The sequence below is a fragment of the Leucopleurus acutus genome (genome assembly GCF_964270905.1).
Source record: "Leucopleurus acutus genome assembly, chromosome: 2".
Lineage (NCBI taxonomy): Eukaryota > Metazoa > Chordata > Mammalia > Artiodactyla > Delphinidae > Leucopleurus > Leucopleurus acutus.
The window spans coordinates 62493700-62520404 of record NC_139143.1 but is presented as its reverse complement, the minus strand read 5'-3'; the positions used below and the strand labels follow the sequence as shown (position 1 = coordinate 62520404).

Sequence of the window (26705 nt, the reverse complement as noted above, 5' to 3'; positions counted from 1 at the left end):
TGAAATACAGAATTAGAAATGAAAAGGAGGGCCTCGAGGGAGTAGGAACAGTGTCAGCAAAGACAGGAGGCAAGAATGAGCAATGTGTGAAGAAGGAACAAAAAATAATCTAGTTCAGGTCCTCCATACAGGAGGCAATCTCTCTTCTGGTTTCTCAGCTTCCTGTGGACTCTTAGAATCCATTAAAAAGGCCAGTTTCCATCAGCTAATCTCCATGGCTTGCTTTTGAATGTTTTTCTGGATGCAGGCCTCCTGGAGCATCTGCTCCCCGTCGCTCCAAGGATGGGTCTCCAGGGGATGTTCTGCTTCCCCCTGGGGCTCCTGTTTGGCTCTGTGCTCTTGGTGGCCTCAGCCCCGTCCGCTCTCGAGTCTTCTGGCTGCAGCGAGAAGGAGCAACAGGTCACCGTCAGCCACACCTACAAGATTGATGTGCCCAAGTCCGCCCTGGTCCAGGTGGAGGCTGACCCCCAGCCCCTCCGTGATGATGGAGCCTCACTCCTGGCCCCAGGGGAGGCTGAGGAACAGAACCTCATCTTCAGGCACAACATCCGCCTGCAGACGCCCCAGAAGGACTGCGAGTTAGCAGGCAGCATCCAGGACCTCCTGGCTCGGGTGAAGAAGCTGGAGGAAGAGATGGCGGAGGTGAAGGAGAAGTGTAGTGCCCAGCGCTGCTGCCCGGGAGCTGCTGGTGAGCTCACCACCTGGTATCCATTCAACAAACAGTGAATGAGCACCTTCATGTGTTCTGCCAGCCTCATGAGCACCCCGCCTCTCACTCTGGGTTTTCTCTAGGGGGTGCCACCATTGGCGCTTAGCTTCCAGGGGTTACCTTCAAGCCTGAGCAGGGAGGGACCAGCAACCCTTAAAGTGAGTCTGGACTCTTGGGTCAGTGCTTCCGGATGAGAACGCTTTTGGGTTCAGTCTTACCTGGGGATCCAGTCTCTATTGTAAGGGAAAGCAACGGGTTAGAGAGGAAAGCTCAATGGCCTTGGAGCTAGACAGGATTTGGTACAAATCCCAGTTCTGCCATTCTTTAGCTGTGTGACTTTGGGCAAATTCCTTAAGTTTCCTCAACTGTCCATTGAGGAGAATTCTATCAGCTAGTCTAGTTCTGAGAACTACAGATGATGTACAGAAGATTCCCGGCCATTAGGCAGAAAATTGTGAACTCTTTTATCAGTAATAAAGCACTACAGTTTTTTTTTTTTTTTTGCGGTACGCGGGCCTCTCACTGTTGTGGCCTCTCCCGTCACGGAGCACAGGCTCCGGATGCGCAGGCCCAGCGGCCATGGCTCACGGGCCCAGCCGCTCTGCGGCATGTGGGATCCTCCCGGACCGGGGCACGAACCTGTGTCCCCTGCATCGGCAGGCGGACTCTCAACCACTGCGCCACCAGGGAAGCCCCTAGTACTACAATTTGATTTTACAAATAGTGAGTCCCCCCATCACCACATCTCTTTTTCAGCATAAACGGCCAGGCTGATCCAGATGATACTATAACCAGTAATACTCTGGCATATATTTTAATGCCTGAAGAAATCGCTACCGTTAAGAGCGCCTCTCATAAGCCAGACACAGAACTAGGCACGGAGGATGCTGTCATGAATAAAACAGCATGGAACTGCCCCTGAGGGACCTCGATGTCTAAAGTTTTTAGGAAGGAAAGAGGGTGTTCTGAGACAGGAGCTGGGGCTGGTGAAGAGACAGGGCCGACTGGCCCACCCTCCAATTGTCTCTTGCTGTCTGGGGTTAGAGAGGGGAGCCTGGTTAATCCGTCTCCCGTCTGCCACCCCCATAATGAGATTGGGCTATTTGATAGCTTCTGCAGATCCACTTTTCCAGGCTTCACTTTGGGATCATTTCCCAAGGACCCAGCCTTGCTAGGTCCAGCCCCCTCCAACCAAGCTCTCACCCAGCCTGAAGCTCTACTGCCTGGCCCCGGAGCCCTGTCCCTTAGTGTAAGCTGGCCCGCTGACATCCAGGTTGGAGCATTTAAGGCGGCTTCATAGAAAAGTACTAAACAATTAGCACCATTCACAGGGGAAGGAACCAAGAGAAGTCAAAGGAGTGCTCGGGATGAAAAGGGAAAGGCAAATGTGGTCCCTGTGGCTATTCAGACATAAAATATATCAATAGATTGCGCAGGTCCTCCTCTGGCCTAGGTTGGAAAAGGCAGACTCCCTGTGTTCCCCATAGGCCCTACCCTCCTCCACAGAAAGAGCTGTGCAGTACCCTGAAATCACCAGCTTGCTCTTAGGGGCCCCAGGGAAGGAGATTCCCCGCTCACAAGCCCTCAAGTCCCAGCTGACTGTTTTCCTCTCTCGGGCAGGTCTGAGTCACCACTGCAGCGGCCACGGGACCTTCTCCCCGGACACCTGCAGCTGCCACTGCGAGCAGGGCTGGGAGGGCGCCGCCTGCGAGCGGCCCGCTTGCCCCGGCGCATGCAGCGGCCACGGGCGCTGCGTGGACAGCCGCTGCCTATGCGAGCAGCCCTACGTGGGGGCCGACTGCGCCTACCCCGCCTGCGCGGAGAACTGCAGCGGGCACGGCGTGTGCGTGCGCGGCGTCTGTCAGTGCCACGAGGACTTCACGTCTGAGGACTGCAGCGAGCGGCGCTGCCCCGGCGACTGCAGCGGCCAAGGCTTCTGCGACGCGGGCGAGTGCTACTGCGAAGAGGGCTTCACAGGCCTCGACTGCGCCCAGGGTGAGAGCAGAGATACGCCTTGGCCCGCCTCTCTTCTTAACTTGCCCCGGCGGTCCCCACGGCACCGTTTAACCATTAATTACATTTTGTCCTAAGAAGGGCACCCCCCCCCACCTTTCGCCTACATCAGAATCCCCTGGAGGGCCTGTTAAAACACAGATTCCTGGACCCCTCCCGCAGGTTCTGGTTCCGCAGGTCTGAGGGATGGCCTGAGAACTTGCATTTCTAACAAGTTCCATGCTGATACTGCTGGTTTGAGGTCCATAGTCTTACCTGATGGTGTGTGCCTGTGTTAGGTGTTACTGAATGAAGTCTTATGGCCCCAGGTGTTACTGAATGAAGTCTTATGGCCCCTGCTCGGGCCCTAGCCCTGCTGAGGCTCTCTGCCTGGTTAGGGGAGGGTTCTGGCTCTAGCAGCCAGTAACAAAACTTGAGCTGAAATCCACAAAGCACAAGCTTTACTCAGTGGCCAAAGAATGGAGAAATGGTCACTAAGTTCACAGATCAACTTCTCCCACACCTGGCAAGAGAGATTTAATCCTAATGAGTAAAGACAAAGGGAGTAGGAGTGAGGCTAATGGCGGGGAAGCATATGCTTTAGTCTACCTGAGAAGGAGCAGTGCTTTTTCGAGGGAGTGGGGAGCCACTCTCTTTTCAGCCTTTTTTGGTCCTTAAAGTCCCAGTCATGGCTGCTGGCAGGTGTGTCATTTAATATGCTAATGTAGTAAAATGAGCCTAGAGTGAAACTCAGGGTCTGTCAGAGGTCAGATTCACCATCTTGGTCCCAGCTGCTTCCATCTTTTTTGTTTGTTTGTTGGTAGCTTCCTTTCTCATCCCTGGACCATTTAATTTAAAGATTTATGTTAACTCCTGCTAAACGTGGAGGCTAGAGGGTTTTGAACAAAGACTTGGAGCAGCTCTGGCAACATAGGGGGTCAATATTAACTCCTAACCAGATAATAACTTTTGGGGGTCCACAATGGTGCCTTCCACAGGCTCTGTATCCTCCACATCCACTGTCATAGTGTTAAGTATAAAGTAGGTGCTCAATGAATACATATTGGCTGTGGATTCCCACCCTTCTTTCCTCACCATCTGCATGCTTGTTCCTGTTCTGTGTGCAGTGGTCGCCCCCCAGGGTCTGCAGCTGCTCAAAAGCACAGAGGATTCCCTGCTGGTGAGCTGGGAGCCCTCCAGCCAGGTGGACCACTACCTCCTCAGCTACTATCCCCTGGGGAAGGAGCTCTCTGTCAAGCAGATCCAAGTGCCCAAGGAGCAGCACAGCTATGAGATCCTTGGCTTGCTGCCTGGAACCAAGTACATAGTCACCCTGCGCAACGTGAAGAAAGAGATTTCCAGCAGCCCACAGCATCTACTTGCCACCACAGGTGAGGAAGCAGCCAGATGCCCCAGATTTCCCAGTAGAAGCTCTGTTTTAAGCATTTTCTTCCATTGTCCCCACAAATACCCTTCTACTACCCCAGGCCATTGCCCTGATTTGGGGTTTGGAAAACATAGCTGCTGCAATCCTAGGCTCTGAAGAAAAGTCTCCATTCTTGTTCCTCTCTCTTTCCTCCGTGATTATTGGGTCCTCCAAGCCAGTGATGGAGCCTGCTGGTTTGGGGCTCACAGCATCTTCTCCATCCCTGAGATTAGTGAGGTCTGATTGCCCTGCACCCACATACAAGCAGCCTTGGAGTACACCTGCATCCGCAGGCCCTCACTGAGCCACTGTGACCATTCAGCAAGATCAAGCTGGTATGGATGGGGGTCTGCTGAAGTCACCTGTATCAATTAGATTCATCTCAGCAGAAAAGAGAGGGTACAAACGGGTAGCTGAAGGAAGTTTAATGAAGAGGTTATTTATAGAGGTATAGGTAGGGTTTGGAGGATGAAACACTCTAGGACTAGCATCAGTGGGGATCCACCCCAGTCTGAAGGGGCAGGGGATGGAAGTTGGTACTGAGACCCAGAAAGGACTTTAGGAGAGGGCTGCCTGATGGTAGAGGGATGCAGGCAGTCTACTGTGTCCCCACCAGGAGGGAGCGAGGAGATCAGTTGCCCTCTTCTGGTGACTCTCAATGGCTGAACATGACCAGAAACCAGAGGTCCAGGGAACCAGGCTAATGCATTTCATAGAGGTCATAATCTGGGATACAGAGCAGGAAGGAGGATGGATCTGGAGGGATGGAGTCTCCAGGGCACCACTAAATGCTATCAAAATGCTTGGAAGGACAAGCATCATTGCTTATTCTTTAGGAATTCTTATTTTCTCATGGAAGTACTTGAGGCAGCCTAGATCTTCAAGGGTTTGGAGAAACCTAGTTGTTTGAGTGATTCGGATTCATTCCTTTTCTCAGCATACTTTATTGAACATTTACTATGTGCCAGGCACTGTCCTAGATGCTAATAAAAATGAGCTGCCTCCATCTTGCCCTAAACTCTTGAGGAAAATCCAGGGACATCCAGGTGGATGGGCCTTTGACATGCAGTGTCTTTGGAGAATCATCAGACTGCCTGTCCTTTTTGGTGGTAAGGGTAGAATAGTGTAGGGATAGCTCAGTGTTGGAAAGAGCCACGAAGGACTTGTCATGCTTGGGAGGGCAATTTGTGATTGTCTTTGTCAACGCCCTCCAGCCAAAGACCCCTCAGGGCACCCCTGTAGTTGAACAAGTTGGGTTCATTGATGGTTGCAGCATCGGAGCACACACACCATGGGTGCCTCAGTAAGACAGTGTAAGAGGGGACTGGTGTAGACGTTGGGCTTGTATTAGGTGATTTGGGGGAAGAGTTAAGGAAGCAGGGGTTTGCTTTGGGTTGCATGCTGTCAGGAACTGGGGGTAATCCTTTGATTGGTATCTTAGTGAATCTTATGTAGAAAGAGGGCAGACTAGATGGAGGCTAAAGCTGTCATTGGTGAAAAAGGAACAGTCACTCATACCAGTCAGGAGGGAGGATGTTTAGTCACTTTTGTGAGTTGGACAATGTTTCGTTCATGTTTTGCCTGGGTGCAGATGTGATCTTGGAATCGTCTCGTTTGGTCTTAATTTGGCATGGCCACAGAGCACCTTGTCTGCTGTTGATGTCCTGTGGAATTGTTTATGTTCAACAGGAGAGCACCAAGGCCCACCTGTGAGAGCCAGGCCAGCTCCCAGCTGTCGGGCTCCTTTTCTCTTCCCCCTTTTTTTTTTTTTTTTGCGGTACTTGGGCCTTTCACTGTTGTGGCCTCTCCCGCTGCAGAGCACAGGCTCCGGATGCGCAGGCTCAGCAACCACGGCTCACGGGCCCAGCCGCTCCGTGGCATGTGGGATCCTCCCGGACCGGGGCAGTAACCCGTGTCCCCCGCATCGGCAGGCGGACTCTCAACCACTGCGCCACCCCATTTTTGTCTGTGGCTGCATCTGCATTTAGACAGGACGGTGCTCACAGCCTCTCAATGAAGAGCCGAGACACCTGTTCTGAAAGTCTTAGCAACCCCTCTAGGCTTCTTGCTCTAGGGACTTGTAAAATCCTGTGACTGTGAAGTCGTCTTTCTAATCGGATTCAAGTGAAACCCATTCTGGTTTGCTCCTCCGGGGAGCCTCAGCCGGAGAGACACTTATCCCCATAATCATCTTGAACATTTTCATTAAGATCCTGCTTTTTCACTTGTGAGCCATGTAGGGCCCCTTCTGTAATCCTTTTGTCACTTTCATTACTCGCCTCTTGACCTGTTCCCTCAAGGAATTCCCATCTTTGAGGGAAGAACCTGGAGGCGGGCAGGTAGAAGGCAGAGCTTGGGCAGGAGTGCTTCAGGGGAAACGCTCCTTGAGCTTCTTTATCCATAACAGAGGGAATCAGAAACGTTCAGAGCCATGGGACCTTGAGAGCGTAGAGTTCACCCCTTGCTTGATGCACAAATTCTCTGTCCTACGTCCTTGACAAGGGGTCAGTCAGTCTGGTGGGAACACCTTCAGAACCAAGGCACTGGAGGTGAGGAAGGGGCGAGGCTGAAAGTCTGGGGGCTTGTCTTTCCTGTTACAAACTTCAGGCCAGGTGACATCGGCCTGGGATATGGACATGGGAACTCAAAGTGTTCCCGGAGACCCCAGACCCCTCTTCAACACCACCCAACGGTTCTTCCCACAGAGCCACATCAGCGATCCATTCCTTTGTAATAAGCATTATATTTTCATCTTTTTCTGAGTGGAGGGGTGAACATTTAGCCATGAATACTTTACGATGGGAGTCCCCTGGTGGTCTAGTGGTTGGGATTGCAGAGGCCTGGGTTTGATCCCTGGGTTTGGCTCAGCGTGGCCAAAGTACAAATCAGATAAAATAAAACACTGCACTCTCTTAAAAAAAATACTTTACTGTGAATAAATGTGCACAGTAACTCTCTTCCTTCACAGGATGTACCGGTGGGGCAACTGAGGACACCAGGTACCTGGTGGAGGTGCTAAAATTTGGTAGAAGGTGCAGGAAGGATACTCAGAAGGACCAACTTAAAATTCTCCTACTTCATAGCTTTGCCTGTGTTTAATCCTTGTAGGAGAATTTGAGAGAAGGGGAAGGAGCTGTGATTTGGGAGACTGAGGAAAGAGCTGGTTGTGTTACCAGTGTTATACTCCAGAAAATTGGAAATACATTTCCCAAACTCTACCTGGAGGGGCCTTGAGCTTCTCATCCTGAGGTTGAGTCTCTGTGGGCAGGGGCTCTGCAGCTAAAGGGTGAGTGTTTAGTTCAGAGCTGTGTGAACCCTGGCCGAGTGGGTTGGCTGGTTGGCCTAGGAGGCGAGGTTCAGGGCTTGGCCACAGCAGCGTGGACAGGGCGGACTGCATGGCATCTGTTGGGGTGGGATGGGGGAGAGGCTTCCCGAAGGACAGTCTATCCTCCATGCACAATGTGAAAACCAACCATTATTTGCTACTTTGGTAGTTCTAGGACACCTTCTAAGGACTATGTCCTGGGGCTGAAGCCTGCTTTCAGTGTGTCAAGAAAGGGAGCTGACCTGGGAGCCAGTGTCTAGTTACAGACCTGCAGGCCCCTGATGTTCACTGCTTTCTCTTGCCCTCCCTGATCCCTGCCCTAGATCTTGCTGTGCTTGGCACTGCCTGGGTGACGGATGAGACTGAGAACTCCCTCCATGTGGAGTGGGAGAACCCCCCGACCAAGGTGGACTACTACAAGCTGCAGTATGGCCCCCTGACAGGGCAAGAGGTGGCCGAGGTCACCGTGCCCAAGAGTAGTGACCCCAAGAGCCGGTATGACATCACAGGTAAGAGCCAACACTGGGGATGTGAGATGTTTGCTGGTGGATACTGAGGTGGGGACTGTGTGTGCAGAGGGGACCAGCATCTGTAGCACTCAGGTGTGCACAGAGGGTCCTGGGGCCTTGGGAATCACCTGAACCCTGACCTGGGAACTCCCAGAGGTGAGCCCACTCTGGGGGCCCGAGGTCTCTGCTCCAGCATTCCAGCACTGCCTCTGGAAGCTTGGAGCACCTGGGTAACAGAATACACATCCGAAATGTTCTCCCAAGTCAGCTAACCCTCTGGAAGCCCCTGTCTGTGTCTCGGGGTGGATTTGATGGGACACAGACATTCCTTTTGGAAGAACTGGTGTGTGTGTGTGTGTGTGTGTGTGTGAGAGAGAGAGAGAGAGAGAGAGAGAGAGAGAGAGAGAGAGAGACAGAGAGAGAGACATTGGTTGACTGAGGTTGGTTCGTTCAGTGCCATATGTGGAAGGAGCTGAGCTAAGCGGGCCTGGTGTAGGGCGCTCCTATCCCAGGTGACAGAGCTAACTCTGGGAGAGCTGGAAATCAGACGGCTGCAAACAGAACGGGGCCACGTAGGGCCGGGTAATGTTTTGTGACACCTGAAGTTTGTACAATTTTCAGTGTCCTCTTTAAGAAAAGTAATACACAAGCACGAATACCCAATTCAGCACATGGACTTGCAAGGGGCTGGTGCAGGTGAGGGGCCCTGAGGCTTTTTAACTCCACGGTGAGTCCTCCTCTGGGGCCTTGTCCTGCCATCTACTCCCTGCATTCTGTCTTGAGAGGTCATCTTGCGGTTCTCAATGTTTTGTGCGGTGGCAAATCGCTGTTTGCCCGCAGTTCACCACCAGAGTCTGAATATTTGTGTCATGAGAAACAGTCATTCAAGTTGCCGCTACAGAGAAACAACAAACAAAGATAAAGAAAAAAGAAAAAGAAAGGGCAAATTAAAGCAAAGAAAATGAGGGAAAAATTAAGCTAATTATTACAATGGGGAGGAAAGAAACTTTTGAGGGAAAAGGATTGTTGGGAGCAGAAAAACATTTGGGCTGTAAATACAATTGGGAAATAAGGTCTCAGTGGTCCAAGGAAGGAGCTGGAACTCCATTAACTTCATCTCATCCGCTCTGGCCCGCGCTTCATGACGGATAAGCTCCGCAGTGATGCCTCGTATTCCACTGGTCCTGCAGCTCTTTAGCTGCCTTAGGTAGATTATAGTCTTGAGGAGAGAAGCTTAGCCCTCTCCACACCCTCACAGGAGAAATCCTGGGGAAGAGCAGTGCTGGGGCTCGAGGGTCTGGAGCCTGTACTCACACCCAGCACTGGCTGCTTGTTTCTAGGTCTGCAGCCCGGGACAGAATATAAGATCACAGTCGTCCCCATGAGGGGAGACCTCGAGGGCAAGCCGATTCTCCTGAATGGCAGGACAGGTAAGAACAACGGGGAGGCACTATGAATGCATCTCATGTTTGTATTCTGATATTTTCTTGGCTGACTCCTCTTTGGATAAAAACTCTGGGATCTGTGTGTAGAGACAGCCTGTCTCTTTGTGTACTGACATCTTTTGGGGAGCAGGAGAGGGGAAGCAAACTTCTTCTATTTCAAATATGTTTTGCCGTTGAAAATCTCTTCCAGGATCCTGGAGTCAAGGGGAAAGGCCATTTCCAGCACCTTTCTGCTTATTTTAATAGCTTCAATCACTGGGTTTTTTTTTAAGGCATTTATTATCTTGGACCTAGGCACACAGCTCCACATTACTTAAGACAGGTGATTTATAAATTTTTTCTTGTCATTCCTGTGGTGTTTTCATGACAAACACACTCAGGGAGTTTGCTTTAAAATATCAAAAGATATTAAAGACTTTCACATGGGAGTAGCAATAGATTTAGCATCTGCAGATTGAGAAAATATACAATGACAAACGTTGCTATAAATGAGTAACATGTGACAGTCAGTTTGTAATTTATTAATCAGAAAAGAATTTGAAATCCTTGTAGTTACATATGCAAGATATCCTACGTAAGTTTTAGTTTTTAGGCAGTGCTTGAGCCTGTACTGAATTGCGAGCCTCCTGCGGTCACCCTGTGCTCCTGCCAAGTCGAGTCGGGAGGTGGTGATCTAGAGCCTACAGTCACCCGCTAGAGGCTAATCCTTGGAGCCGGCAAAGAAGGGATCTTTGAATTTTGAGACTTCCTTGAAAAGTTTCGTAGCTCTTTTCAGTTCCGTCCTGGCAGTAGCTGGTTAGGGTGGTGAGAATAAGGGTGAGAGGGTGCAAGAATTGAGTTCACTATTTCAGCTGCCAAATAGGTTGCATATCTGGAGTGTGAAAGAGTTACAGAGTTGGGCAATTATAAAAGATACTTTAATTTTCAACCATACAGTATAGACTGTGCAGCCTGCGTGAATGGTGAACTAGTGAAACACGTTGGTGAATTAGAAAATGGCAAGTCCTTCCTTGCTTCTAGTGCCTTTCTCTTCAGCTGTGAATTAATTGAGAGCCTACCGTGCACAAGGCATTATACCACTAAGCACGTCTCATAAATTATCTCATTTAGTTCTCATCATAATCCTGTGTGGTAGGTCCTATGATTATTTCCAAGTCACATATAAGACAACTGAGGCTTGGAGAAATTAAGCTCAAGGTCGCCCAGCCGGGAAATGATAGGGCTGGGATTTGAACCCAGGATGTCCACTTTGGTGGACCCCAAACTAAAATGCCACCTACCTTTACTTCTCTGTCCATTATTTCTGGTTAATTTTCATACTGTTTACTCCCTAACTGAAAAAAAAAAAATTCTGTGAGTCCTCATTGTCTTTGGATAACATAGACTTCTTTTATCTTGGCCTCTGTGGGCCCCTCCAACCTGGGCCATTGTTCTCAAAACTTCCCAACAGGAAGCCTTCCTGCAGCTGGACTGTTCTTGGGGCTCCCTAACACAGAAGATTTATCTCTACCTCGTGGGTTTGGTCATGTTGTTACCCCTGCCTAGGAAATTCTCCACTGTTATCTCTAGCTATCAATTAATTCAGTTCAACAAACATTCATTGCAGAGCACCATTGGGTCCTAGAGACTCAAGCCCTTTAGATACTTCCAAAGATGATGAGCTCTGGTCCCTGCCCTTCAGGGGCTCACAGCAGAAATAGCGCTCATCCTTCTGGGTCATCTCCAGCGTTAGCTGCTCCACTGAGGCCTTCTCGGACAATATTAAATGCAGCCATCTTTGCCTTTGAATTTCTAGAGCATTTAATTACATATGGCCTTGAATTGCTAGTTAACCTTTCAAGCATATTATCCCAACTAGAAGTTGAGCATTCAAGAAATGTTTTTTTATTGTCAATACTATTCTAAAAGCAGGATGGGATATTTTATTGGATTGCAAATAAATTTGTGTTATGTGTCTTACCAACATGAAAATAAAAGACACAATAATTTCTAAGGTCAGGAAGCACTCTCAAACCTGGCTAGACAATTAATGTAAGGGGGAAAAAAAAAGAATCTCTCTTTTCTCCAGGTGTTTTGCATTCCATGAGATGGAAAAACACTGGAATATAAGAATGGCATAAGCCTGTGCAGGGAGGAAATGGCACAGTTCAGGTATTTTCCATTTAACGAGTCACTCAGTGGAACTAATACCATGAAAGTGAAAGGGTCGATTGGAAATGCTCACCCTGTTAACATACTCAAAGTGCACTGAAAGGCACTTCTAGAGAGGCAAGGCTTTAGAAACAGATCAGTTTCCGGAGAAGCAAGCACCGGCCAGGCCAGTGTCTCCAGGGAGAAATGTCCCTGAACTCCTCCATCAGACTGTCACAGCCACTTCACATCAAATGACAAGAGAGGCAGGCCCCTAACTAAGAGTTGATGCTATCCCTTTTTTCTTCATTTCTCCAGCTGTAAAATGAAAGGTTGGACTAAATGCGTTTCAAGTCCCTTCTCTTATTTTTTTTATGATTATGATTTTTTAATCATGTCTGTAAGTCATGCCTTTCCATGGTGAGTCTAAAACAAAGGACCGCTTGCTTTGTTATAATCTCCCATGGTCCCACGCACAGCAGAGCATAGAGCCTAGCATATTCGCTTAACAATTTTCTCAGAACTTTTCCCCTTAGACTATGTTATGAAATAGAAGTTTTGGCAACTCTTATTATCCTTTTCGCTTTTTATTCCTTCCCAAACACAATGCTTCATTTTGAAATGGTCCAGCCCCCAAAACTTTCCTTCTCAAACTCCTTCATGTTTCAAGATGAGCTCCTGTCAACACTCAGAACTCCTGTCTCTCACAGCCTCCCCACACGTACACCCAATAGCTGAAAAACGATGAGGATCTCTAGCATTTGTGTGTTCTAGGTACCGTGGGGCTTCATAAACATTATATTCGGTCCTTCTAAAAGCATCGTAAGCATTATTATTCCCGTTTCACAGGTGAGAAAATTGAAGCCTACAAAGTTTAGGAGATTCAGAGTGAACTAGTGAATGGCATTTGAATTTAGGTTTGCTTTCCAGAAGCAAAGCTAGAGGATAGCAGGAAGGTGGGTTGATCTCTTTGCGTGCATTCTCTACAAATGGTGCCTTTTGAATAATTTTATTGCCACAATGAAAAGCAGTAGAGGAGACCTGAGAAAGCATAGCTACTATAGTCCAGAGGCACCTCTTCCGTGAACTCACCTTCAAACCAGTAGCATAGGCCCTGTCCCCCATCTCTGCCTCCAAACCCATAATATCCTCATGGATTTCAGACCTTGGTTATTCCATTTTCCACTACGCCACCTGGGTGACTCACAAGTGGCCGTTGTGAATGGAGAAGGCTGTCCCTAATGCCTGTGGCCATGGGTTGGAGTGCGGACCCGTGCTGTTGAGTTTGCCAGCATAGACTGAGGACAGCCGTGCCCTACCCAATCCTGTGGTGAATCTTGTTATAAAGTGGAATAATCTTTCCCGATGTGTCTAGAGCTCTTAATTAACCTTTTCTGTATCCTCAGTTTTGTAAATTAAATCTCTGACATGGGGCTTACCTTTATTCCAATACATGCACTCAAAAGTGAATCCTACCTATCAAGCCTCTTAAATCTTGTTTTAAATCTCCCTAACCTCAGTGGCCCTGAGAAAGGTCCCACCAGGGCAGCTGGTGCCCAGCAGGTGGGAAGTTGCAGCCTGAGGAGGAAGTTGGGGCTGGGGTGGCAGGGCCTGTCTCCCAGTTGAGGCTGCTGCTGGGACTCCTGTAGGATTTGGCCAGCTGCTGCAGCTACCAGAAGGCTTTGTTCCACGGCAAAAACTATTTATGATCCTCACATTCCTTCTCGGCAGAGAGGGGGGTTTTGGTCCTGCTAAGCTGGCTTCTTCCAATGATGTGGCGTATTGTGCGAGGTCACAATATCACTGAGGCTTTCCTTCTACATCTGCATCTTGGCGTCTGATTCCCATCCTGAAATTTATCAAAAAAAGAGCAGCTCTTTGAAGAGCCTCCTACTGACTTAAGTTGTTGTTGTTGTTAGGGAGTTGAGAGAAAAGGGGCAGGGAGTCCTGAGTTCCAGGCTGGCCCAGCCTCTCACTGGCTTTATGGGTTTGGAGAAGTCCCATCTCCTCTCTGGGCTTGGTCTCTGTAACTCTGACATGGTGTGATTCTATTTTTCCTTCCTACCTTCTCACTCTTCATAGCCAAGATGTCTTTTCCTGGTTCTCCTCCATTCCTGGGGGTTCTGGGACTGTTGGCGGGGGAAGGAGCTTCAGGGCTGTGTGTCAGAAATCAGGCCTTGTGTCAGAAATCTATACTCTCCTGAATTGGTTCCCCTAATCACTGGTGGCAGCTTATCCCCGTTCGGCCAAGTGGGATGGACTGGCCTCAATCCATAGAAAGTGATGGAAAGACAACATTCAGTTTCTTCTTTGAGGGTCATTCTCTCATCTTTCTGATCTCTGCTTTCCTAGATGTTAGAGTATTATAGTGGCTGCCACAGAGCTAAATTGTGTAATCCCCAGAGGTAGCCCCTCATCTCACGTTCATTCCTATGTGCTTTTTATCTCTAAGAAAAGGTGTGTTACATAAGCTTACTTTTTGCAAATAACCTACAAAACTCTAATGTGTCTAAAAAACCAACTGCCATTGATTGACCACATACTATGTGCCAGGAGCTTTTCATACATTAGTCTATCAAACCTCATAATAATAACATAATATTTCCTCCATCCACCCAGCTGGATGTGATGGATCTCGAGAGGGCTGCACACACAGGCAGCCCTGACCCTTCAAAGCCATGGACCTGTGCTGAGGGTCCTGGCAGCCGTGGTGGCACGCACTGATCTGGGGCAGGGAGTGGTGGTGGGAGGCACTTCTGGGGCTGTGGGTTGTACAGATGTGGGAGAGGATGAGGGCCAGGGACTTCAAGAGGCAGGACTCTCTGGGTGTTCCCCATCTTCACTTTTCCAGTCCAAATGTCCCCACTCCCGATTTGGTACCAATTTCCCCCTATTGACATATCACCATTGGAGGCTCTCTTCATTGCCTCCCTGTCATGTGCAGAATCATGCTATGCACAGAAAGGGGCAATGGGATGAGGTGGGAGTCCTCTCCCCTGCTGTGTACACTTTTTCCTGAGCATCCTCTTAGAGCCTACTCGAGCCCCCAGAGGCCCAGGACATGGCCCTGTTGGTGTCTGTGTTCTGACTGCACTGCCCTTTCATCCCAAGAGGCCCACTCTACCAAATGGGTATGAGGTATGCCCAGACCCTGTCTCCCAGAGGCAACAGTCTGGGACCATTTCCTCTTTCTAGTTGCCACTCCAAGTTCCAATCCACTAGTGCTTCTGGGTTTCAGGTTGCAAGAAATTTTCAGGTCATACTTTATCTATCTTATTTGTAGTTTAGTATTATCATTCTTAGTAGTAGTCGTAGTTCCATAAGAAGAGGCCGATGGTAGTGCCGCTTAGCCTATGGTGGTATAAGGTGGAAATGTGTAGTCTTTGGTAGACAGACTGGGTTCAGATCTTGGCTCTACCAGTTAATATGTCCAAAAGTAAACCCTTGGTCCCATTCCTCTCCCTAGCTTCTACTGAAAACCCCGCCCTCCCTCAGATCTCCCCATCTCTGTAAATGGTCACTCCTTTCTGCAAATTGCTAAAGACCCAAACCAATAAGTCATTATAGCCCACATCAAATTCATGAGCAGATTCTGGCAGCTCTGTCTTTGAAATCTCCCCAACCCACTTTCATCTGCCACAGTTGTCCACGTTCCTGTCATCTCATACATAAACTGTTGTAGCAGCTTCCTAGGTGACCTCCACTCTTGACCTGCAATAGTCTGTACTCTCTGCAGCAGCCAGAGGGGTCCTTTTATAAAACAAGTCAGATCATGTCATTCTCCTGTGAAAACCCCCCAGAAGCTTCTCATCTCATTCAGTGCAAAAGCCAAGTTGTTACAATGACTTTCAAAGGCATCTATTTGCCTCTTCACCTCATTGGCCTCACCTCCAGCCACTCCTCACTTACTCTGTCCGGATGCACTGGCCTCCTGCTGTTCCCCAAATACGTGGAGCAGGGTCTTTGAACTTGCTGCTCCCTCTGCGGGGAATGAGGTTGCCCAGATTGCATGTGGCCCAATGCCTCATTTCATTTCAGTCTTTGCTCAGCTGTTACCTTCTCACTGACCTTCCTTCTAAAATCACAAATACCTTTTGTTCCTCACTTTCTAATTCCTTTGCCTTGCCCTATTGGGCTTCCCAATACTATCCCCCCTTGTTTATTGTCTGGCTCTTCCAGGAGAACATAAGCTCCCTGGTAGAGAGTCTTTATTCTCTTCATTGCTTATATTAGTTTCCTAGGGCTGCTATAACCAAGTACCAAAAACTGGGTGGCTTAAAACAGAAATTGAGTGTCTCACGGTTATAGAGGCTAGAAGTCTGAAATCAAGGTGTCAGCAGGGCCACGCTCTCTCTGACAGCTCAAGGTGTTCCTTCTTTGTCTCTTCCAGCCTCTGGTGTTCGTTGGCAATCCTTGCATTCTTTGACTTGTAGATGAAGTGCTGCAATCACACGACTGTCTTCTTCCTGCGTGTCTTCGTCTTGTCTTTCCTTGTATGTGTCTGTCTCTGTGTCCAAATTTCCCCCTTTTATAAGCACAGCAGTCATATTGGATCAGGCCCACCCTCATGACCTCATTTTAACTTGATTATCTCTAGAAAGACCCTATTTCTAAATGAGGTCACATGTTGATGTACTTCTGTTTAGCACTTAGATATACCTCTGCAAAAGGCGGAGGACACAACTCATAACACTGCTGAGTCCCCAGCTCCAAGTAGGCACTCAGTGATTGTTTAAAGAATGAGTCAGGGACTACCATTTATTATCTGTGTGACCTTGGGCAAATTATCTAATCTCTCTGAGTCTTGCATATAATTAGTGATCTAAAAATGGTAACCGTTATTAATTTCCCCAATTAGTACATGGAGAATCTGATAAATGCCTTATGTTGTTGCTATGAAGTCTGCTAAAGTAACGTATGAAAAGCACCTGGCACTTAATATGTGGTCAGTAAATGGCAGTTGATTTGTTAAATAAAATATGCACTGTCTCTGGTGATGGAATGTATTTCATTTCCTTGCACACAAATAAAACATGGCCACTGTGCTTAAGAAAGGTGCATTGAAGCTGATGTTAAAGAATGTAGCTATGTAAAGTTGTAACATCTCTGCTGGAAAACTCTTGGCCAAGAGAACTACAACAAGATGGGGAAGAAGAAAAATGCTTAGGTTTCTGAGAGGAAGAGACTTTTTTGTGTGTCTTTAACCAAAAGGATCCCGATCTATTTGTAAGTAGGGTTCTCAGGGCAAGCATCTTTATTAGTGACCTTGATGGATGCACTCAGATGGTTTGCAAATGATAAGAAGCTGGAAAGGAAAGTGGCCATGTTGGATGAAAGACTAAATTATAAATGGAATCCATAAGGTAAAATATAACAAGGATAATTGGTGGATCCAGGACATGTATTATATGCAAAAAATGTGGGAGATGTAGCTTAATGTGAAGGTTCTCAACATCTGAGGTACATCAGAATAACCTGTAGAGTTTTGCATACTTGTTTTTAAAATAGAGATGTCAGGGCGTATTTCAGACATGCTGAAGTAGACCCTCTGGTGGTGGTACTTAGTAGGTGTCCAGTGTTGGCAAAGGTTAAGAGCCCCTGGGGTAACCGGGACAAGTATGAAAAACTTAGGGATTTTTCTGAGACTGTGGGATGAGGCTATGTTATTGGGGGGTAAAGTGTCTGGGACATGGAGGGCATTTTGTTCTGGGTTGGTGCTTCTAGAATATAAAGTCTGCATGAGCAGGGATTTCTGACTATTTTGTTAATTGGTGATTCCTGAGTGCCATTACATGGCCATGGCATGGGATGGATGCTCAGTGAATTGTTGAATGAATGAGCTAAGTTTTGGGAATTTTTCTCGAAAAGGGAAAGACAAGAACATGTTTAGATGTAAGTGCCAGGTCTAGAAACTCTAAGTTGGAAGTTGAGAAGTTGATCATATAAATTTATAATATAATATAGTATGATATGATATAATATAATTGTTTTTATAAGTTGGAAGTTGGGAAGTTGATAATATAAGTTTATAATATAATATATAATTAATATAATATAATACTTTTTAACTTATAAGTGCATAAATTAGCGAGGTGAAGCTGTTTGATTAAAGGAGAATTAGGAAGGAGAATGAGAATTATTCTTGAATACTTGCTGGATGGTCTCCAGGAAGAGGAATTAGGTGTATTCTATATGCCCACCAAGGGTAGACATACTCAAAGGAGTAATACTTTAAGTGGCCACACTTGGAGGAGTTTTCTTTAATGTGCTCATTGATTATAAAATGGAAGTCCATCAGTAAGACCTTTCTCAGCTTAGGGTTCAAGCAGAGGCCAGTTGTCTACCTGTCACAGATGATGGAGAGGGCCTCTTGCATTGCATAGACTATGGAACCAGGTCACCCAGATGCACTCAATCTTGAAACATTTGTGATCTTGACCAGCCAGATGCCTTCTCTACTTTTTCTTTCTCATATATTTTTATGAAGAGATTGATAGTCCAACCAATTTGGTCACTGATCGAGTGACAGAAGACACAGCGATGGTCTCCTGGAACCCAGTCCAGGCTGTCATTGATAAGTATGTGGTGCGCTACATCTCCACTGACGGGGAGACGAAGGACACAGCTGTGTACAGGGAGCAGAGCAGCACCGTCCTGAGGGGCCTGAAGCCGGGAGAGGTGTACAAAGTCTACGTGTGGGCTGAGAGGGGCAACCAGGAGAGCAAGAAGGCCGACACCAAGGCCCTCACAGGTAACAGAAGGATGGGAGTCTTCACTCATTCTTACTGTCTCCCATCTCTAAAGAAACAGGTTTCCTCATGGCAAGGAGAAGATTGATTTTTGAATCAGGAGGCTGATGCCCACCTAGCATCAACTTTTTCGTTTGCAGGTGTGTGGGTGGGGGGTTGCAAAGGCAATTTCAAATTTCATAATTATGAATTTTTTCCTTTTTAACCTCAAGCAAAAGAGACCATCCTTTTTATTTGATACAGAAGGTCATACTTATTTGGGTTGGAATTCCATATGCAACTCCCTTGGAGTAGAGGAACACTTTCTAATTTTCATTTTTTGGACATTAAAACTCAAAACATTGGGCTGACAGTGAATTTGAATGCTCATCTCAGTTTGCAGTGACTGTACAGGCATGTTGCATGTAATCTGGAGCTCTCTTTCAGACCATGGAAATGGTTTGCCTCCTGAGTCAACATTTACCAAATGTACCAATTCTGACTTGAAGCTTTCAGAAAGTGTGAGGGCTCCCTTACTCCATCCAGTTGTTCTGCTCAGCTGGGGCCTGCGGGTGTCCTGAGGCTGCATGGGGGTGTATCCCAGATATTCCTTCTGCTTAAAACCTCCTCTGGCGCTGTCCCTGAGTTCAGAGAAGCCTAATCCTGGAGTCCACTTGAAGTTCCAAACACTTGACAGGAATCATAGAAAACAATTCACTTATTGATTGGCCTTTTTTGTGGACACTTAGTGTAGAGACTCTCAGAGAAGCTGATAATTGGTTAGGAATATGGTTTCAGAAGCTTGACTGTCCAAGTTTTAATCTCATCTCTACCATTTACTAGCTGAGTGATTTGGGGCAAGTTGCTTTGCCTCTGTTCCTCAGATTCTTGTCTGTAAAATGGGGCATATGAATGTCTACATCACTGGGTTAGTGTGAGGGTTACATGAGTTACTTCATGTAAGTGCCTGACATAGAGAGCGCTACATAAATGATAGTCATGCTTATTTCTTAAAATGTGTCTTAGTCTGTTCAGGCTGCTATAGCAAAATACCATAGACTGGGTGGTTTAAATAACAGAAATTTATTTCCAGCAGTTCTGGAGCCTGGAAAGTCCCATGATCTGGGTGCCAGTTGGTTCATTTATTGGTGAGAGCTCTCTTCTTGGCTTACAGATGGCCACCTTCTTCCTTACATGGTGGAGAGAGGAAGTTCTGGTCTCCTCTTCTTCTTAGGAAGGCACTAATCCCATCATGGGGGCCCCCATCCTCATGACCTCTTCTAAACCTAATCACCTCCCAAAGGTTCCACCTCCAAATACCATCAAATTGGAGGTTAGGCCTTCAACATATAAACTTTTGTGGGGGGACACAAACATTCAGTGCACAGAAATATTAATCTGCATTTGGCCTTGAAGCACTTTGTGTTGCATAGCCTCCTGGGGCCAGATGGGCCTTGTCTCCTCCAGGGAGAGGACAGTAAGGATGGTGAGACCTAGTTTGTTTAAAGTCGAGGTCAGGAAACCTTCTGTAAGAGGCCAGATAGTAAATATTTTCAGCTTTGGGGACCATAAAGTCTCTGTTGCAACCACTCAACTCTGCCATTGAAATGAGAAAACAGCCACAGACAGTATGGAAATGAACTAGCATGACTGTGTTCCAATAAAACTTGATTTATAAAAATAGGCAGTGGGTCAGATTTGGCCCATGAGCTCTAGATTACCAGCTCCTGGTTTATATTACACACGGCCCTCCATTCACTAGGATTTTGAGTGCTATGAAAAGAAAGAGCACGTGGGTCAACCTTTTTAAGACAGTGGAAGTTGGAATGGAGAAGAGGCTTCCCCTTTCTCAGGTGGGCATGGTGCAAGTAAAGCACCCCAGATCACGGGGAGCCACTGGGGTGTGGTATTGCTGGGGGTGTCAGGCACAGAGCTAGGCTCTGGGGGTACAAAGGTAAAAGCGCAGTGTGTGCTCATATGACATTCACAATCCGGTGGGTAAAGGAGACAAGTGAAAAAGACAAAGTGCAGTGAGTTATGTTCCAGAGCAAACAAATAACCCTGGAATATGGGAACCTGAAAAAAAGTGGGGGTTAGAGGGGTCATGGCAGCCTATAGGAATAGGTGACCCCTGAACGGAATCTATAAGGATGTGTGGCTGTTAGCAGTGGGAGCAGCATATGCAGAGACCTAAAGGTGTGGGAATATGACAGGTTGGTTTTCTGTCATGTCTTAATATACACTTACGTTAATAATGTCATCTTTAGTGGTGTTTATGGTGGGTAGGTCTGTGAGGGCGTGCAGTAGGGAAAGATGAGGCTGGGGCATTGAAGCCAGCATAGAATCCCAGGGTAAATTGTTTGTCCTTTCATGTCAGCTGTCTGTGTGTCTTTCATGTCAGGTGTCCTGTGCTCCTTCTGGCAAGGCCTCCCTTGGCTGTGTATCCCACTGAGCTGGCCTGGCCGAGCTGGCAAGTGATGGTGCACAGGTTTGAAATGCAGCTGCTATCACAGAAAGCTCAGTTTTTCAAGGAGGTGGTTTTTGAAACACGATCATAAGGGCATGCTAATCATTGCACCCAATTCCTTGTTTTTTTGACTTTTTAAGAGTTTATATTTTTGAGGAGAAAGTGATGTTTCATACCTCAAGTGACATTAGTAATAAAAAAGAGCTCATATTTCAGCACTTACTGTGCAATATCTCATGTACTATTCACCATAACCCAGAAGTAGGTACTTCTGGAATAGTACTTCTGGAATAGTATCAGATACTATACCAGTACCAGATAGGTACTTCTGGAATAGTACCAGAAGTAGGTACTATTCACCATAACCCAGAAGTAGTTCCTTCTTTGTAGAGATGAGGAGACCAAGACTTAAGCTATACAGTTTGTCAAAAGTTAGCAACCAGGAAATAGTGTAGCCCACGTTTCAACCCAGTTTAATTGCCTAGAAACCCAGACAGAAAATCCCTACAAGTAGGCTTATTTTTTATCAGCCTAGACCTCAAATACCTTCACTTTAAAAGTCTCCCATTTCTCTGGCCTCAGACATAATGTTTTATATGGAAAGAACTGACAGGTCCTACTTCTGGGATATTTTTCTTCCAAAAGAAAATATTAGAGAGGATGCACAGATTTATTGAAATATAATTGCTTTCAGGTACAAGGAGCCAGGAACTAAAAGAGTATATTCTGTAAACCCAGGGTAAAGGAGAAATTTGTATATGAAGATGAATTCTTTTTATCCAAAGGTAACTTGTGGAAAAAGTTTATAGAGTTGAGAATGAATATTGGCTTTGTCTGAATGCAAATAGCTCCTTCTTGGAAATTTCAGACCACTTGCTTAATTAAACCCTTAAGTTATCCAGACCATTGGCATATAACAGACTCTGAAATTTGTTGAGGTCATCATTTTGGTTGGTTGTGTGCTGGCCTTTCACGAATTACAGAGTTGGCAAATGATACACTCCTTCATCTCTCTTAAAGAAATTGATAGCCCGCAAAACCTGGTGACCGACGGGGTGACAGAGAACACGGCCACTGTCTCCTGGGACCCAGTGCAGGCCGTGATTGACAGGTACCTGGTGCGCTACACGTCTGCTGATGGAGACTCCGGGGAAGTTCCGGTGGGGAAGGAGAAGAGCAGCACCGTCCTGACTGGCCTGAGGCCGGGCGTGGAGTACACAGTACATGTGTGGGCCCAGAAGGGGGACCAGGAGAGCAGGGAGGCCAACACCAAGGCCCCGACAGGTAATGGAACATGCATCATCACTGTGTCACTGCTAAGCTGATGTCCGTCTAGGTTGGTTTTCCTTCTCTGACCTTGGCTGAAAGGGAGGCTCAAGGATGAGCAGGCTGGTATCCTTGCATAGTAAATTGTGTACCCCTTTCTTAAATAGAATGGCTTCTCTTAGAATGCATAGCTTGTTCTGTTTGGTTAAAGACCAAACCTTGGTCTTTAAACATTGACATTATTGCTCATTGTCATTTGTTCTCTGCCTGTGCACCTGCTTTGTTTTTAATGCCTAAAGGCTTCCCCTTCATAAAGAATAAATATGAAGAAAGCACAAGTAACTATCATGCTGAGGGATGGTTGATCCAAAACCAAATTTTCTTCACTCCTCACTGTTTTAAAACCTTTCTATGAAAGACCTACAATAACAAACACAAAAGAATTAAGAAAATGGTAATAGGAACTTATATATCGATAACTACCTTAAATGTAAATGGATTAAATGCAACAACCAAAAGACACAGTTGGGCTGAATGGATACAAAAACAAGATCCGTATATATGCTGTCTACAAGAGACCCACTTCAGACCTAGGGACACATACAGACTGAAAGTGAGGGGATGGAAAAAGATATTCCATGCAAATGGAAATCAAGAGAAAGCTGGAGTAGCAATTCTCATATCAGACAAAATAGACTTTAAAATAAAGACTATTCCAAGAGACAAAGAAGGACACTACATAATGATCAAGGGATCAATCCAAGAAGATGATATAACAATTGTAAATATTTATGCACCCAACATAGGAGCACCTCAATACATAAAGCAAATGCTAACAGCCATAAAAGGGGAAATCGACAGTAACGCAATCAGTAGGGGACTTTAACATCCCACTTTCACCAATAAACAGATCATCCAAAATGAAAATAAATAAGGAAACACAAGCTTTAAATGATACATTAAACAAGATGGACTTAATTGATATTTACAGGACATTCCATCCAAAAACAACAGAATACACTTTCTTCTCAAGTACTCATGGAACATTCTCCAGGATAGATCATATCTTGGGTCACAAATCAAGCCTTGGTAAATTTAAGAAAATTGAAATCGTATCAAGTATCTTTTCCGACCACAACACTATGAGACTAGATATCAATTACAGGAAAAAATCTGTAAAAAATACAAACACATGGAGGCTACACAATACACTACTTAATAAGCAAGAGATCACTGAAGAAATCAAAGAGGAAATCAAAAAATACCTAGAAGCAAATGACAATGAAAACACGACAACCCAAAACCTATAGGATGCAGCAAAAGCAGTTCTAAGAGGGAAGTCTATAGCAATACAGTCCTACCTCAAGAAAAAAGAAACATCTCAAATAAGCAATCTAACCTTACACCTAAAGCAATTAGAAAAAGAAGAAGAAAAAACCCCAAAGTTAGTAGAAGGAAAGAAATCATAAAGATCAAATTGGAAAAAAAAGAAATGAAGGAAACAATAGCAAAGATCAATAAAACTAAAAGCTGGTTCTTTGAGAAGATAAACAGAATTGATAAATCATTAGCCAGACTTGTCAAGAAAAAAAGGGAGAAGACTCAAATCAATAAAATTAGAAATGAAAAAGGAGAAGTAACAACTGACACTGCAGAAATACAAAGGATCATGAGAGCTTACTACAAGAACCTAAGGCTTGCTAAAATGGACAACCTGGAAGAAATGGACAAATTCTTAGAAAAGCACAACCTTCCAAGACTGAACCAGGAAGAAATAGAAAATATAAACAGACCAATCACAAGCACTGAAATTGAGACTGTGATTAAAAATCTTCCAACAAACAAAAACCCAGGACCAGATGGCTTCACAGGTAAATTCTATCAAATATTTAGAGAAGAGCTAACATTTATCCTTCTCAAACTGTTCCAAGATATAGCAGAGGGAGAAACACTACCAAACTCATTCTATGAGGCCACCACCACCCTGATACCAAAACCAGACAAAGATGTCACAAAGAAAGAAAACTACAGGCCAATGTCACTGATGAACATAGATGCAAAAATCCTCAATAGAATACTAGCAACAGTATCCAACAGCACATTAAAAGGATCATACACCATGATCAAGTGGGGTTTATCCCAGGAATGCAAGGTTTCTTCAATATACGCAAATCAATCAACGTGATAAACCATATTAGCAAATTGAAGGAGAAAAACCATATAATCATCTCAATAGATGCAGAAAAAGCTTTCGACAAAATTCAACACCCATTTATGATAAAAACCCTGCAGAAAGTAGGCATAGAGGGAACTTACCTCAACATAATAAAGGTCATATATGACAGATCCATAGCCAACATCATTTCAATGGTGAAAAACCGAAACCATTTCCTCTAAGATCATGAACAAGACAAGGTTGTGCACTCTCACCACTAGTATTCAACATAGTTTTGGAAGTTTTAGCCACAGCAATCATAGAAGAAAAAGAAATAAATGGAATCCAAATCAGAAAAGAAGAAGTAAAGCTGTCACTGAAGATGACATGATACTATACATAGAGAATCCTAAAGAGGCTACCAGAAAACTACTGGAGCTAATCAATGAGTTTGGTAAAGTAGCAGGATACAAAATTAATGCACAGAAATCTCTTGCAGTCCTATACACATTCATCATTTTTCAATGATGAAAAATCTGAAAGAGAAACTAAGGAAACACTCCCATTTACCATTGCAACAAGAAGAATAAAATACCTAGGAATAAACCTACCTAAGGAGACAAAAGAGCTGTATGCAGAAAACTGTAAGACACTGATGAAAGAAATTAAAGATGGTACAGACAGATGGAGAGATATACCATGTTCTTGGATTGGAAGAATAAACAATGTGAAAATGATTATACTACCCAAAGCAGTCTACAGATTCAGTGCAATCCCTATCAAACTACCAATGACATTTTTCACAGAACTAGAACAAAAAATTTCAAAATATATATGGAAACACTAAAGACCCTGAATAGCCAAAGCAATCTTGAGAAAGAAAAACGGAGCTGGAGGAATCAGGCTCCGTGACTTCAGAGTATACTACAAAGCTACAGTAATCAAGACAGTATGGTACTGGCACAAAAACAGAAATATATATCAATGGAACAGGATAGAAAGCCCAGAGAAAAACCCATGCACATATGGTCACCTTATCTTTGATAAAGGAGGCAAGAATATACAATGGAGAAAAGACAACCTCTTCAATAAGTGGTGCTGGGCAAACTGGACAGCTACATGGAAAAGAATGAAATTAGAACATTCCCCAACACCATACACACAAAAAAACTCAAAATGGATTAAAGACCTAAATGTAAGGGCAGACACTGTAAAACTCTAGAGGAAAACATAGGCAGAACACTCTATGACATAAATCACATCAAGATCCTTTTTGACCCACCTCCTAGAGAAATGGAAATAAAAACAAAAACAAATGGGACCTAATGAAACTTCAAAGCTTTTGCACAGCAAAGGACACCATAAGACGAAAAGACAACCCTCAGAATGGAAGAAAATATTTGCAAACGAAACAATGGACAAAGGATTAATATCCAAAATATACAAGCAGCTCATGCAGCTCAAATCAAAAAAACAAACAACCCAATCCAAAAGTGGGCAGAAGACCTAAATAGACATTTCTCCAGAGAAGATATACAGATTGCCAATAAACAGATGAAAAGATGCTGAACATCACTAATTATTAGAGAAATGCAAATTAACACTACAATGAGGTATCATCTCACACTGGTCAGAATGGCCATCATCAAAAATCTACAAACAATAAATGCTGGTGAGGGTGTGGAGAAAAGGGAACCTTCTTGCACAGTTTGTGGGAATGTAAATTGATACAGCCACTATGGAGAACAGTATAGAGGTTCCTTAAAAAACTAAAAATAGAACTACCATATGACCCAGCAATCCCACTACTAGGCATATACCCTGAGAAAACCATGATTCAAAAAGAATCATGTACCATAGTGTTCATTGCAGCTCTATTTACAATAGCCAAGACATGGAAGCAACCTAAGTGTCCATTGACAGATGAATGGATAAAGAAGATGTGGCACATATATACAATGGAATATTACTCAGCCATAAAAAGAAATGAAATTGAGTTATTTGTAGTGAGGTGGATGGACCTAGAGACTGTCATACAGAATGAAGTAAGTCAGAAAGAGAAAAACAAATACCATATGCTAACACATATATATGGAATCTACAAAAAAAAAAAAAAAAAAGGTTCTGAAGAACCTTGGGCCAGGACAGGAATAAAGGCGCAGATGTAGAGAATGGACTTGAGGACACGGGGAGAAGGAAGGGTAAACTGTGACAAAGTGAGAGAGTAGCATTGACATATATACACTACCAAATGTAAAATAGATAGCTAGTGGGAAGCAGCCGCATAGCACAGGGAGATCAGCTCGGTGCTTTGTGTCCACCTAGAGGGGTGGGATAGGGAGGGTGGGAGGGAGATGCAAGAGGGTGGAGATATGGGGATATATGTATATGTATGGCTGATTCAATTTGTTATACAGCAGAAACTAACACACCATTGTAAAGCAATTGTACTCCACTAAAGATGTTAAATAAATAAATAAAGCCTTTCTGTGGTGCTTATTTTTCTTTCTGCTCTTTGGATGAGCGTTTTATGCAGAAATTATAACGTTTTAT

At 45.2% G+C, this 26705-nt stretch overlaps 1 protein-coding gene across 1 annotated transcript in view; it reads left to right on the top strand.

Annotated features, from left to right (window-relative positions):
- Positions 1-282: 282 nt before the first annotated feature.
- TNN (tenascin N) overlaps positions 283-26705 on the top strand; it is a gene marked incomplete at both ends in the record, with an annotated part of 52279 nt that continues 25856 nt past the window's right edge. The window contains 7 exons of the mRNA XM_082834437.1: positions 283-688; positions 2330-2704; positions 3829-4092; positions 7776-7961; positions 9302-9391; positions 18024-18287; positions 21752-22015. Of these exons, the coding sequence (XP_082690563.1) occupies positions 283-688; positions 2330-2704; positions 3829-4092; positions 7776-7961; positions 9302-9391; positions 18024-18287; positions 21752-22015 (1849 nt within the window). The remainder of the gene's footprint in view (positions 689-2329; positions 2705-3828; positions 4093-7775; positions 7962-9301; positions 9392-18023; positions 18288-21751; positions 22016-26705) is intronic.